General features: G+C 45.2%; 1 protein-coding gene across 2 annotated transcripts in view; it reads left to right on the top strand.

The window, feature by feature from the left end:
- Positions 1-470: 470 nt before the first annotated feature.
- PGAP1 (post-GPI attachment to proteins inositol deacylase 1) overlaps positions 471-14988 on the top strand; it is a 1346394-nt gene continuing 1331876 nt past the window's right edge. The window contains exon 1 of one of the 2 annotated variants that reach the window (XM_063934105.1): positions 471-882. In XM_063934105.1, coding sequence (XP_063790175.1) covers positions 751-882 — 132 coding nt within the window. In that variant the 5' untranslated portion in view covers positions 471-750. The remainder of the gene's footprint in view (positions 883-14988) is intronic. The other variant, XM_063934104.1, reaches the window with a different exon arrangement.

Genomic DNA, 14988 nt, shown 5'->3' with positions numbered 1-14988 from the left:
TCACCAGATCCTCTCCAGGGGTGAGGGGGTGGACTTGGATGGGATGTGGGGGGCCCAAAGCATTTTGTCGCACCTGGGCCCACCGCTCGCTAGTTCCGCCACTGGCTTGCATAAATTGTTGGATTCGAGTCTGCTGAGCACCGCCTATATACTATGCTATGCTCCGTGTCCCTGACACATTAGAGAAAAAAAATATTTGATAGCTCTTTACCATCGGCGGCGGAAACCATCTGGTAAAAGACCATCGATTATTTCGAATCATCGATGTTCGATGGTCATCCCTAGTGTGATCGCTTCCAGACTGTTGCTGATCCTGCCTTTCGAACAAGCCCGTGCCCTGGTAATTAGCACACGCTCTCCCGTGGCGGCCCTAGATATACTGTATATTCCTAAAGCAATTAGCGCATCACCTTTGGCATACTCCGACTGAGTCCAACGTTCCTATCACTGAAATCGCAGCGTCATATTTCAAACGCTCCTTCGTAGACAACCAATCGATGCACGCGTTAAAACTGCCAATAGAAATTACATAACATTTTCCAATCAGCGTGGCCGGTTCTTGGGATTGTCAGGAAGTAATGCTGTCGTCTTGCTGTTAGGGGAAGAAGAGTTTATTATGCAGTTTAATGCTGTAGCTGCCAGTGTAGAGCTGTGGTTTTTTTTTTATATTAGAAACCACATTTTTCAGTCGTAATCTAATTTCTTAATACATTGTGAATTTAAGAATTTTTAGAGTTACATTTATAAGAAATGAAACTTGTAAGCGCTATATTTAATGGTTTCTTAGTGCTATTAGTAGCCATAGGCATTAGAGATGTATTCTTCGTGTATGAAATGAACAGCTGCAGTATGACCTATATGTTCGAGTATCCAGAGTATCAGGTAAGGAACAATTATTGGAAAATATTTGTTTACAGCATGTGCATCACGTTTACTGAAAGGTTATTTAAATGAATCATTTATAGACTCAGTTTTGTGAGTTTTTGCAGATTATTTTGAATGTACAGTATGTGCATTGTGTATTATAGCAATCATTACTGTTACATGCAAAATGGTTCCTCCCCAATGTTTATTCCTGTTGAATTTGGGGATTAGTATAGTGATTCCAAAGCCAGCACTGTGTATATGTTGTCTTTATGATTGCATCTGAATTACTAAGAAATAAGGACAGGTTTTTCGCCATTCTCTCTATGTAAACAATTTAAAGCAATAGAGCTGCATAAAATATTCTTGTAACACACTGTTGATATATTATGCTTCCAAGTCAATTAAACGTTTCATTATAAAAGTAAGTCCCCCTCCAAAATGAATATTTTCAATAGTTGCTCATTATCAAAGGAAGACCACAGTAGTGTTGCTGCTTGTCATTAAAGTAATAAAAAAATAATAATAATTTAAGGACAATAAAAATTACTAATAATAGGTTTAGGAGATTTTAGAAGTTTATGCCTTTTGATAAATATGCCGGGTTGGAAACAGCGGCGGCGAAGGGCCTGAGGCGGGTCCCAGCCGGGAAGCACCCGTGTCAGTCTCCCAGGTGCGACCTGCCTCTGGCAGTATAAAAGGGGTATGAATACACCTTTAACTATACCCCTTTCACATCGTAAATGCCAGGTCGCACCCGGAAATTGGAAATGGGCTCTTCTCGAGTGCGTCCCGGCATTGGACCCTAAAACTGACTTCCCTGACCCGGCAATATGCCAGGTCGGGTTGCAATCGTGGTCGGGGACCGCCGCGGCATTGGGGGCAGTTGTGGAGGCAGCGCTGGGAGATGAGATCATCTCTGCGCTGCCTCTCCCAGTGCAGTGAACGGGTCTCGGGTCGCATCGACCCGGCAACCCATTCACACTGCGCCTGACCCGGTATTTAACCCAGGAATAACACTGCTTTATTCCTGGGTTGAATTGACGAGTCAGGCAACCCGGGAATTCGTCATTGCCCCTTGCCGACCCGGCAATATATCGGGTTAATACCGAGTTATTTGTGTGGTGGGAAAGGGTTATTAATTACCATACTAGCAGACCTGAATCTCATGGGTCAAAGTACCTTACAATTGATGATTACATTTTTATACATTTTCCTTAAAGAGCTTAGCGCCAGGTTTTTCTCACAACTGGTACCTTTTTTAAATGTTGCAGCCCTAGGGATAGATTTATTAAGCCGCACTACATCAAGGCCACCAATGATCAGCGACTTTGATCAATGGATTTAAAGTGGCAACTTTAATAAATTCTAAATCTGGCTTGTTTAGCATTCATATCAGTTTAAATCCATCGGTCAAAGACATCAATCTTTGGCTTCTTTGATAAACCGATGGCTAATTAGTCTAAACCCCTAGCCTGTCAATATACTCTCTCAGTCTTGGCTATTCTCTGCTCCCCTTCACAATGATGCACAGAAATGCTAACTTCCTGCATTCCCTCCTTAATACATGTAAAATTATTCTCTCAAACGTTCTAGAGGATGCTGGGGTCCACATTAGTACCATGGGATATAGATGGTTCCACTAGGAGCCACTGGCACTTTAAGAGTTTAATATTGGGGGCTAACTCCTCCCTCTATGCCCCTCCTACCAGACTCAGTTTAGAAACTGTGCCCGGAGGAGCCGGTCACAGCTAGGGGAGCTCCTAGGAGTTCTGGGCTGCAATTAGAGTACCTTACATTGGCAAATGGCACATAATATAGCCTAATAAGCTATATATGTGCAAAAATCCCCTGCCATAATATAATTATAAGAGCGGGAGAAGTCAGCCGAAAAAGGGGCGGGGCTATCTCCCTCAGCACACTTGCGCCATTTCCTCTTCACAGCTCCGCTGGAAGACAGCTCCCCAGGCTCTCCCCTGCAGTTTCCAGGCTCAAAGGGTTAAAAAGAGAGGAGGGGCACTAAATTTAGGCGCAAAACTGTATATGAAAGCAGCTATAGGGATAAATCACTTTATGTTAGTGTAAATCCCTGATTAAATAGCGCTGTGGTGTGTGCTGGCATACTCTCTCTCTGTCTCCCCAAAGGACTTTGTGGGGTCCTGTCCTCAGTCAGAGCATTCCCTGTGTGTGTGCGTGTGTCGGTACGGCTGTGTCGACATGATTGATGAGGAGGCTTATGTGGAGGCGGAGCAGGTGCCGATAAAAAATGTGATGTCACCCCCTGCGGGGCCGACACCAGAGTGGGTGGACATGTGGAAGGTATTAACCGACAGTGTCAACTCCATACATAAAAGACTGAATGACGTAACAGCCGTGGGACAGCCGGCTTCTCAGCCCGCGCCTGCCCAGGCGTCTCAAAGGCCATCAGGGGCTCAAAAACGCCCGCTACCTCAGATGGCAGACACAGATGTCGACACGGAGTCTGACTCCAGTGTCGACGAGGATGAGACATATACACAATCCACTAGGGGCATCCGTTGCATGATTACGGCAATGAAAAATGTGTTACACATTTCTGACATTAACCCAAGTACCACTAAAAAGGGTATTATGTTTGGGGAGAAAAAGCAGCCAGTGTTTTTTCCCCCCCATCAGATGAGTTGAAGTGTGTGAAGAAGCGTGGGCTTCCCCCGATAAAAAAACTGGTAATTTCTAAAAAGTTACTGATGGCGTACCCTTTCCCGCCAGAGGATAGGTCACGTTGGGAGATATCCCCTAGGGTGGATAAGGCACTCACACGTTTGTCAAAAAAGGTGGCACTGCCGTCTCAGGATACGGCCGCCTTGAAGGAGCCTGCTGATAGAAAGCAGGAGGCGATCCTGAAGTCTGTATATATACACACTCAGGTACTATACTGAGACCTGCAATTGCCTCAGCATGGATGTGTAGTGCTGCTGCAGCGTGGTCTGATACCCTGTCAGATAATATTAATACCCTCGACAGGGATACTATTTTGCTAACATAGAGCATATTAAAGACGTCGTCTTATATATGAGGGATGCACAGAGGGATATTTGCCGGCTGGCATCCATAATTAATGCAATGTCTATTTCTCTGACGTCCTAGTAGATGCTGGGAACTCCGTAAGGACCATGGGGAATAGCGGACTCCGAAGGAGACTGGGCACATCTAAGAAAGAATTAGGACTACCTGGTGTGCACTGGCTCCTCCCTCTATGCCCCTCCTCCAGACCTCAGTTAGAATTCTGTGCCCGGCCAAGCTGGTTGCACACTAGGGGCTCTCCTGAGCTTCTAGAAAAAGAAAGTATTTGTTAGGTTTTTTATTTTCAGTGAGATCTGCTGGCAACAGACTCACTGCTTCGTGGGACAGAGGGGAGAGAAGCGAACCTACCTGCTTGCAGCTAGCTTGGGCTTCTTAGGCTACTGGACACCATTAGCTCCAGAGGGATCGAACACAGGCCCAGCCTCGGTCGTCCGGTCCCAGAGCCGCGCCGCCATCCCCCTCGCAGAGCCAGAAGAACGAAGAGAAGTGGAAAAATCGTCGGCTGAAGACTCCTGTCTTCATTAAGGTAGCGCACAGCACTGCAGCTGTGCGCCATGCTCCCTCTGCACACCACACACTCTGGTCACTGATGGGTGCAGGGCGCTGGGGGGGGGGGGGGGGGGCGTTCTGGGCAGCAATTAGAGTACCTTACCATGGCTAAAAGCACAAAATACAGTGTATAACACTGTATATGTGCATAATCCTCGCCATACAACATATATAAAAGCGGGAGAAGTCCGCCGAGAAAGGGGCGGGGCTATCTGCCGCAGCACACCAGCGCCATTTTCTTCACAGCTCCGCTGGAAGACCGCTCCCCAGGCTCTCCCCTGCAGTTTCCAGGCCTCAAGGGTTAAAAAGAGAGGGGGGGCACAAAATTTAGGCGCAAAACTGTGTAAAAAAGCTGCTATAGGGAGAAATCACTCAGTACAAAAGTGTTACTCCCTGTGATATATAGCGCTGTGGTGTGTGCTGGCATACTCTCTCTCTGTCTCCCCAAAGGACTTTGTGGGGTCCTGTCCTCAGTCAGAGCATTCCCTGTGTATGTGTGTGTCGGTACGGCTGTGTCGACATGATTGATGAGGAAGATTATATGGAGGCGGAGCAGGTGCCGATAAGTGTGATGTCACCCCCTGCGGGGTCGACACCAGAGTGGGTGGATATGTGGAAGGTATTAACCGACAGTGTCAACTCCTTTACATAAAAGGCTAGATGACGTACAGCAGTGGGACAGCCGGCTTCTCAGCCCGTGCCTGCCCAGGCGTCTCAAAGGCCATCAGGGGCTCAAAAACGCCCGCTACCTCAGATGGCAGACACAGATGTCGACACGGAGTCTGACTCCAGTGTAGACGACGATGAGACAAATGTAAAATCCACAAGGGCCATCCGTTGTATGATTACGGCAATGAAAAATGTGTTGCACATTTCTGACATTAACCCAGTTACCACAAAAAAGGGTATTATATTTGGGGAGAAAAAGCATCCAGTGGTTTTCCCCCCATCAGATGAATTGAATAAAGTATGTGAAGAAGCGTGGGGTTTCCCCAATAAGAAAATAGTGATTTCTAAAAAGTTACTGATGGCGTACCCTTTCCCGCCAAAGGACAGGTTACGTTGGGAGACGTCCCCTAGGGTGGATAAGGCGCTCACACGCTTGTCAAAAAAAGGTGGCACTGCCGTCTCAGGATACGGCCGCCTTAAAGGAGCCTGCTGATAGAAGCAGGAGGCTATCCTGAAGTCTGTATATACACACTCAGGTATTATACTGAGACCTGCAATTGCTTCAGTGTGTAGTGCTGCAGCAGCTTGGTCCGATACCCTGTCAGATAATATTGAGACTAGACAGGGATACTATTTTGCTAACCATAGAGCATTTTAAAGACGTGGTCTTATATATGAGAGATGCGCAGAGGGATATTTGCCGGCTGGCATCTAAAATTAATGCAATGTCCATTTCTGCCAGGAGAGTATTATGGACTCGGCAGTGGACAGGTGATGCTGATTCTAAAAGGCACATGGAGGTTTTGCCTTATAAGAGTGAGGAATTGTTTGGGGATGGTCTCTCGGACCTAGTATCCACAGCAACAGCTGGGAAGTCGACATTTTTACCTCAGGTTTCCTCACAGCCTAAGAAAGCACCGTATTATCGGGTACAATCCTTTCGGCCACAAAAAGGCAAGCGGGTCAGAGGCGCTTCCTTTCTGCCCAGAGGCAGTGGAAGAGTGAAAAAGCTGCACCAGACAGCCAGTTCCCTGGAACCAAAATACTCCCCCCGCTTCCTCTAAGTCCACCGCATGACGCTGGGGCTCCACAGGCGGAGCCAGGTGCGGTGGGGGCGCGTCTCTGGAACTTCAGCGACCAGTGGGTTCGCTCACAGGTAGATCCCTGGGTTCTACAAGTGGTATCTCAGGGATACAAGCTGGAGTTAGAGGCCACTCCCCCTCGCCGTTACCTCAAATCTGCCTTGCCGGCTGCTCCCAAAGAAAGGGAGGTAGTACTGGACGCTATTCACAAGCTGTACTTCCAGCAGGTGATAATCAAAGTACCCCCCCTTCAACAGGGGTGGGGTTACTATTCCACAATGTTGTGGTACCGAAACCAGATGGTTCGGTGAGACCCATCCTAAATTTAAAATTCTTGAACACTTATATAAGGAAGTTCAAGATGGAATCGCTCAGGGCGGTTATTACAAGCCTGGAAGAGGGTGTCCCCATGTACCCACCTCACCAGGAGTACCTCAGGTTTGTGGTACAGGACTGTCATTACAAATGCCAGACGTTGCCGTTTGGTCTGTCCACGGCACCGAGGGTATTTACCAAGGTAATGGCCAAAATGATGATACTCCTTAGAAAGAAGGGAGTTATAATTATCCCGTACTTGGACGATCTCCTGATAAAGGCGAGGTCCAAGGAGCAGTTGCTAGTCAGCGTAGCTCTATCTCAGGAAGTGCTGCATCAGCACGGCTGGATCCTGAATATCCCAAAGTCGCAGCTGATTCCCGCGACGTGTCTGCTGTTCCTGGGTATGGTTCTGGACACAGAACAGAAGAAGGTTTTTCTCCCGGAGGAGAAGGCCCAGGAATGATCATCTCTGGTCAGGGACCTCCTGCAACCAAAACAGGTGTCGGTGCATCACTGCACGCAAATCCTGGGAAAGATGGTAGCTCTTACGAAGCGTTTCCCTTTGGCAGGTTCCATGCGAGGATCTTCCAGTAGGATCTATTGGACAAGTGGTCCGAATTGCATCTTCAGATGCATCGGTGGATCACCCTGTCACCAAGGGCCAGGGTGTCTCTGCTGTGGTGGCTGCAGAGTGCTCATCTTCGTGAAGGCCGCAGATTCGGCATACAGGACTGGGTCCTGGTGACCACGAATGCAAGCCTCCGAGGATGAGGGGCAGTCACTCAGGGAAGAAACTTCCAAGAAATAAAACAATGAGACCGCGCTACTACTTTGACAACAGATTTATATATCAAATTTATAAACATTACAACATTAATACACGTAAACCGGACGGTTATGAAAAATGCATAATTTAAAAATTAAAAATTCAAAGTTAAGAATATCTATAACTGACTGTGAGCCATTCTCCACACAATCAAAGTTTAGACACACACTAATGTTCATATACTCCTGTGTCTCCCAACACAGCTTTAATTGTCAGATCTCAATCTTATTCAATTCGTAGTTATTCCAACTTGGATTCCATGTGCAGAGATAAGTAAAGTTTTAGTGCAGCATGCAGTTATTTCCACAACGGTTAGTGGTTCAGACACACATGAAAAGCAGCATAGGGTGATTAATTGTATACCATGCGATATACTAGCTTAAAATACCTCTCCCTCGCAGCTGTGAGGGTATTGAGGACTGACAGCTTTTCTCCAGAGTCCCAAGCAGGGAATGCACTCCTCTTTATTCTCCCCTTAGCACTGGGGTAAGGATATGAAACAGCCGGCCGGCTCAAAGTGATGTGTCACCTGCAGGTCAATACAGCAGATAATGGTAGTAATGTCCCGTCCTTAGATAGACTGCAACAATAATGTCCCGTCCTCACAAAAGCGTTTCTCTGCCTGTGGACCCTTATCGGCGGCTTCCTCAGTGTAATAGATGTCTCCCTATACAGATAGACATTTAAATACCGCATCCCGCGGTTAGCGCATGCGCACTCCTGATAAAGCCTACAGATTTACCCTATATTAAACACCATAAAAGGTTAAGAGACACAGTACGCAATTGGCGCACGAGGTACCGTAAGGGTACGCCCTTAGCGTAGCGGACGTTGTATCGGGAGCGAGCCGCTCGAGCGACAAAAACGCTCGCGAGAATACGCTGTTGGTATCAAGCACACCATAGGCTGCCGATTACCGTAATGATACGCTACCAGCGTAGCGGACGCTCGAGACCACGAGGAGATCACAAGCGGCGCTGACGCTCACAGAATTAAACCTTAATAACTATACCTTAAAGAATGTACTTATACTGTAAACCTTTATGCAGTGATAATGTGTAGATGCAACGCAATGTAACCTTGTCAGTTTAAAAGCTGTATGAGCGACTGAGACGCTCAGAGAACCCTTTAGAAATATAATAAACACTCAAATACCAGTCTAAGGTTCTAACACCTTTAAGAGAGAGAATGAACGTTCAATTGCAAAAGAATATACAGTACAGTTTATACACTACCAGGCTAACATAAATATCTAACAGAATTACTACACGTTAAAATACAATAGCAACACTATTACATTTAAGGGGAAGGAGAGAGAGAATGGCTTACAACAAATAGGAGGTAAAATGGCTGCAGAGAACTTACGCACAAGGGGAAACAATCGCAAGCGCCTTCCTGGATATCCAGCTCCCGATTATCAGTGATGAGAACCGTTGAGAAGAGTAGAGTAGAGCTGGCCCAGGTCGGCTTGTCTTTATATACACTTACACACAGTACAGTACAATGGTCCCTTCATTCTTATTGTTTATTGGACACAGGAATCCGTCTCCGCATTATAACAAAAGGTCATAGGTTGGTTCATACAGGTGGGCTGTGACTATTTCAAACTGCTCAAGTGGGAGGGAAACTCAGGTTTCCCGCCGCATGGGTAATAAACTGCAAATATAGTAAATGTCCATAAACTTCTTATAGTCATAACTATACGCACGAGCGATTAATCCGTTTCTAACCAACACCGGAATATTGCTAATTATATACCCTTCCAATGGATACTAAACACCACTGTGTAACCCCTGTCTGACCCTTCGTATCAAACAAAGAGGGATCTCTTTGTCTCTGAACATGCTACATTAACTAAACTTTCAGATTCTATCAACGGGACCATAATCTACAAAATACATTATATGACTAAAATATGTAACGATTGAGTCGCCTGCTAGACGCACACAAACTCTACCGTAAATGCGCATACCGTGCGCATGCGAGTGCACGCGACTGCGAGTATATGCACGCACGGGAGGGCTCATGCACGTGCAGCGGGCACACGCATGAGGTGCATATATGGCACTGTGCAGCGTGATATTTTTCTGACTTTGACAGTCCACCCTTTGGCAGTCACCAATAACTGCCACTTCCTAAAACAGTTCAAAAAGAGAAAAATATATGTCATGTATAATACATTTCTATGATTGGGTAAGGGAGAAGAGAAGGTGGGAAAAAGGTATGACCTAGTGAAATAGTAGAAGCATGCATGTATGAGTCCATGTTTGAGGGGTCATGTATCATCGTGCCGTACGTGTTTTAAATCAAGCTTCGAGGTATTGCGAAGTATACATTTGAATTCCTTCTTATCCCGTGGTACGGGTCTGTGGATGGGCTGTCAAACTTTACCGAGCTCTTTTCGGCTTTTGGTTGCAACAAAATGGGGGAGCACATTTTAGTTGATGATACATGAATGGGGGGGATATGTGAGTGCTGATATCTGTGCCTATATTCCCTATCGACTATGTGTGTCATTACCTGAAGGTTGTAGAGATGAAGATAAGGAGCAATTATGGTAAATGCAGTCATAAACTATGTGAGTTTAATATACATTTGTTGATTGAAGTCTTGTCTGGATGTACATGTTGACTGTAGTCTCCCGATGCTTTTGCTATAATTGCTTGAGCAAAAAGCTTTCTCAATGTCCATAGACTTACAAAATTGTTGGGCTATCGTAAAATTTTAAAATCGCTAGGGATATTGGGGGTCTATGGCATTGTCCATCAATGGTCTGTGTAAAAGGTTGTCAAATTCTTCTTCTAAGCGGATGTCTTTGTACCTTGAAGGAAAACAAAGGAGAAACGGGTGAAAGAAACGGACCGTGGAATCACATTTTCATCACAACATTGTCTCAATGGTTGGGTCGTAAATCAAATCAGTCGTTGTTATTACAGTATCTTCACTTCTTAAACTCATCACTCGGGCGCTACGTTTACACTTTGTTAAAACCCGAACGTATCTAAATATCAGACCGACCAATATGATGACACCCAGAATACACAAAAGAAATTTACCTACATCCATTATAATTCCTTGAGCCCATTCTCCTAAACCAGAGAACCAATTTCGTGGGTTCAACCATGACACCCAACCGGTCAGCTCATTACCCACAGCAGTAAGGGTGAGATTGTGTTTCCTTCGGAACTCCCATTTTAATTGCAAAATGTCATCCATCTTTTGGTCTATGACCTCGGCTTGGTCCTCAGTGCTGTTTGTAATATACGTGCAGCACTTTATTCCATACTGAGTCGCTAGGGTAACACAATATTCGCCTGTCACAGCCGTGAGATAATTGAGAATCATCCTATGCTGAACCAGTTCTGTTTTGTAGGCTTGTAACTCTCTCCCAGTATACCTGAATGTGTCATCATACATTTCAGTGATATTGTCTAATAAATTTGCAAGCGCAGATATATATTTATAATTTATCACTCCTCTGGCGGTACGAGTGATATCTAACGCGATTAGGAATTGAATCCCGGTGGATTCATGGATCAGGTCAGAAGCCGGATGCTCTGTTCTTTCTATCAGGTGCCGTTTGACGATGTGCTCGTAATGAGTGTGAGTATAAGGAGCTGGGGCACTGCGGTGAATATCTTTCATTTTGGTATGTGATACAGTCATTACCTCAGGCAATACTTTTCCAATATAACATAATCCCTCTGAGTTTGGGGCAAGCCACTTATACGCCTTTCTCCCGCATATGAAATATGCATCATCGGGGAGAACATATGGGACTGAATATGTTAGAACCATGTTACACATCTTCCATGTGAACCCTCCTAACCCTAATTCTCCCATCTGTCTAGTACACGTATCCGGTTGTATGATATATGCACAGTATCCTGGTGATACTTCTCCAATTCTCATGGTCCTACTTCCTAGGGTATACCTATATCGGAAATATTTTCCACTATCGGCTATGTGGCGTATAAGCTCTGTATCTGTAGGCATTCTATCGGCTCTATATGAAAAGGTCACGGTTTTGTTATTCCATGACACTTCCCAATTTCCCGGCTTTCGGGGATTGGAAATATTAAAACACACTAAGGACCTATCCACATGGTATTGGTGGAGCTTCAAACTAGGAGGACTAGAAATGTTAAACCTCTTGTCCACCGGCCTCCCGCCACTTAACTCAAGTACCTCCCCTATCGTTAAAGGAAATGGTACTAGTCCTGACTTGCTGTGACCTTGAGGTACTTGAGAGCATACCCAGCAGTCTGTTTGGTTTAACACCTTACCCACTAATGAGTGATAGTCACCCAATGGATGTCGGTCCATGTTAATGTTAAAACTGGACTGACATTTCTTGATGCACCCATCCTCAACTAAGTTATCACAATGCCTACAGATGCAATTTTCTTCAGCTAACAATCCTTCACAGTTCCTTCTATGGTCAATGCTACCAGATCGTTTTCTGATACTCACCTTTGCTTGGTGATTATGTTGTTCTTGGAAATCTACGCCTCCATTTCTGTCATCAGAACCCATTCCAGAACCTCTCTCGACCTCCATGGTACTCTCGCCGGAACAGACTGCTCTGGTCAACATCATGGTCAACAGGAAAATCCGGATCACAGTCTCTTGGGGCAAGTCCATCTTATAGGAGGCACAGAACTGGATATCTGCACACTCAAACAATCAGTATTGTAATAATCTTGGGTGAATGTATATGACTCATCACCATACATTCACTTGTATGACCCCTATTTTATATTGTACACAATGTTAATTTAATTTAGGGGGTGCAGTCAACTACAGTGTATCAAGACTGTTTTAAGAAAAAAGAGGAAGAGGGGATTCTGTATTGTCGACGCCATGGTATCTGTACCAATATAGTAACCCCGAATACTAAGATATACTTACAAACACACGTGGACACGCTTTTTAAAATCTTTATTCACAAATTTTCAATCCTTTGTTTAGATTCACTTACCTGTTTGTCTGTGATTTTAATTCTATGTTTCACTGTAGTTGGGAATGAATTAATTATATTCATATTTTAATACATATCTAATAAAGGCTATATTTTAGAATTAGTTTTTTCTGTGCGTCGACAATACAGAATCCCCTCTTCCTCTTTTTTCTTAAAACCATCTTATAGGAGGAAATGGAGAAAAATGAGAAGGGGGAAAGAAATAATTGAGGGAGATGGGATGGGAGGTGGAGAAAAACAATAAAAGGGAACAGGGGATCGACAACTGCCTCCGATCTTATTATTCTCAATGCTCAGGTGCCGTCTCAATCTTCCTGAAACAGACACTCCAGTGATACAACTTCCTCTACCGTCTGTTCTTTATCACAAGACCTCTCTGGATCAGCAACCTTCTTACAATGGGACGAATGAACCCAAGTCTCTCTCTCGGCAACCTTCAATGCTGTCGTGCTAATCAATAAGACTTGGTATGGTACTTCCCATCTGTCAATAAGGCAACCTGAGCGTAGAAAATTCCGTATCATTACATAATCCCCAGGTTCAATGTCATGACAATTACTATCTGGCAGATCAGGAATCACCAACTTCAAATTATCATTCTGATTCCTTAGCTGTTTACTCCATCTTAACCAAGTACTTTACAGTCACTTCATTGTTACACTTCAAATCATCCTGAGGGTTAATCATAACATGCGGTTGTCGACCAAACAGAATTTCAAAGGGGGACAGATTAAGAGGGGACCTGGGAGTGGTTCTGATGCTGTATAGTACAATGGGTAAAGCTTCTGGCCATGTCAATCCTGTTTCTGCCATAACTTTGCTCAATTTATTTTTAATAGTGCTGTTTACTCTTTCTACCTTCACACTCGCCTGGGGGCGGTACGGAGTGTGCAGCTTACTATTAATTCCCATCAACTTACACATTCCTTGAAAGACATCACCTGTAAAATGGGTACCCCTATCACTTTCAATTATTCTAGGGATACCGTATCTACACACAAATTCCTGCACAATTTTCTTAGCAGTAAACATAGCGGTATTTGTGGCCGCAGGAAATGCTTCGACCCAATTTGAAAACACATCTATACAAACTAGTACATACTTCAAATTTCGACAAGGGGGTAATTGTATGAAATCAATCTGTATTACTTGAAAAGGGCCGTCTGTTGGTGGGATATGAGATGGTTCTGTTGGTATTGCTTTCCCGATATTCTTCCTCAAGCAGGTGAGGCATGTCATTGCTCTCTTACCTGCATGGGAAGAAAATCCTGGGGCGCACCAGTAAGCTCTTACTAGCTTACACATCCCTTCTTTGCCCAGATGAGTCAGCCCGTGTGCTGCTTCCGCTAGACTTGGAAGGTATGCTCTTGGTGCCACTGGTTTACCCTGTCCATCTGTCCAGAGTCCTGAGGACTCCTGGCCATATCCTTTTAACCTCCAGACTGCCTTTTCCTGTGGGGAACACAAATTTTGCATTTCACACAATTTCTGTGTGTTAACAGTATTAAATACCATCAGTTGTGTGATGTCTGTCTGTCTGTCTGGGGGTACCAGCTGCTAACTTAGCAGCTTCGTCTGCTCGGCTGTTACCAAGTGATACCGGGTCTTGGCTATATGTATGTGCTTTACACTTGATAACAGCCACTCTGTCGGGTTCCTGTATCGCTGTTAGAAGCCTTTTGATGTGAGCTGCATGCGCTACCGGTGTACCAGCTGCCGTCATGAAATTTCTGAGGCGCCATAGGGCTCCGAAATCATGGACTACCCCGAAGGCGTATCTAGAATCGGTATAGATATTGGCTGACTTTCCCTTAGCCAATTCACATGCTCTGGTTAGGGCAACCAGTTCAGCAACCTGAGCTGAGTGAGGTGGGCCTAGCGGTTCTGCTTCTATGGTGCCTTGGTCATCTACGACTGCGTATCCAGTACACAAGTCTCCCGAGTCCGTCTGTCTGTGACAACTACCGCCAGTGTAGAAAGTAAAATCTACATCTTCTAGTGGGTTGTCACTGATGTCAGGCCTTGCCGTGAAATTTTGGGTCAAATATTCCATACAATCATGTGTGTCGTTCTCTGTATTAAATCCTCCTTCACCATTACTCTCATCCTCCACCCTTTGTGCCTGTCCAGGCACACTTGGGAGATACGTTGCAGGATTTAATGCGCTGCATCTCTTTATGGTGATGTTTACGGGGGCCATCAATGCCAATTCCCATCTTGTAAACCGCGCTGATGAGACGTGTCTGGTTTGGGCCGAATTTAACAAGGCTGACACTGCATGCGGTGTATGGATTGTGAGGTTGTGTCCTAGCACTACATCTTCGCTTTTTGTTACTAGCAATGCTATCGCGGCAACACTTCGCAAGCATGTGGGGAGGGATCGCGCTACCGTGTCTAGCTGAGCGATGTAGTATGCTACCGGCCTGCTGGCATCACCGTGCTTTTGGGTTAGGACGCCTGCCGCGCAACCAGCACTTTCTGTTCCGTACAGCTCAAAGGGTTTTCCATAGTCTGGCATACCTAATGCTGGTGCCTGCGTTAGGCACTGTTTAAGTCTCTCAAATGCCATCTCAGATTCGTCTGTATGCGAAATCCGATCAGGTCTGTTTGATGAGACCATCTCCTGTAAAGGTAAT

The sequence above is a fragment of the Pseudophryne corroboree genome, chromosome 7 (genome assembly GCF_028390025.1).
Source record: "Pseudophryne corroboree isolate aPseCor3 chromosome 7, aPseCor3.hap2, whole genome shotgun sequence".
NCBI classification, from domain to species: Eukaryota; Metazoa; Chordata; class Amphibia; order Anura; family Myobatrachidae; genus Pseudophryne; species Pseudophryne corroboree.
This window is presented reverse-complemented; position numbering and strand designations above follow the sequence as displayed.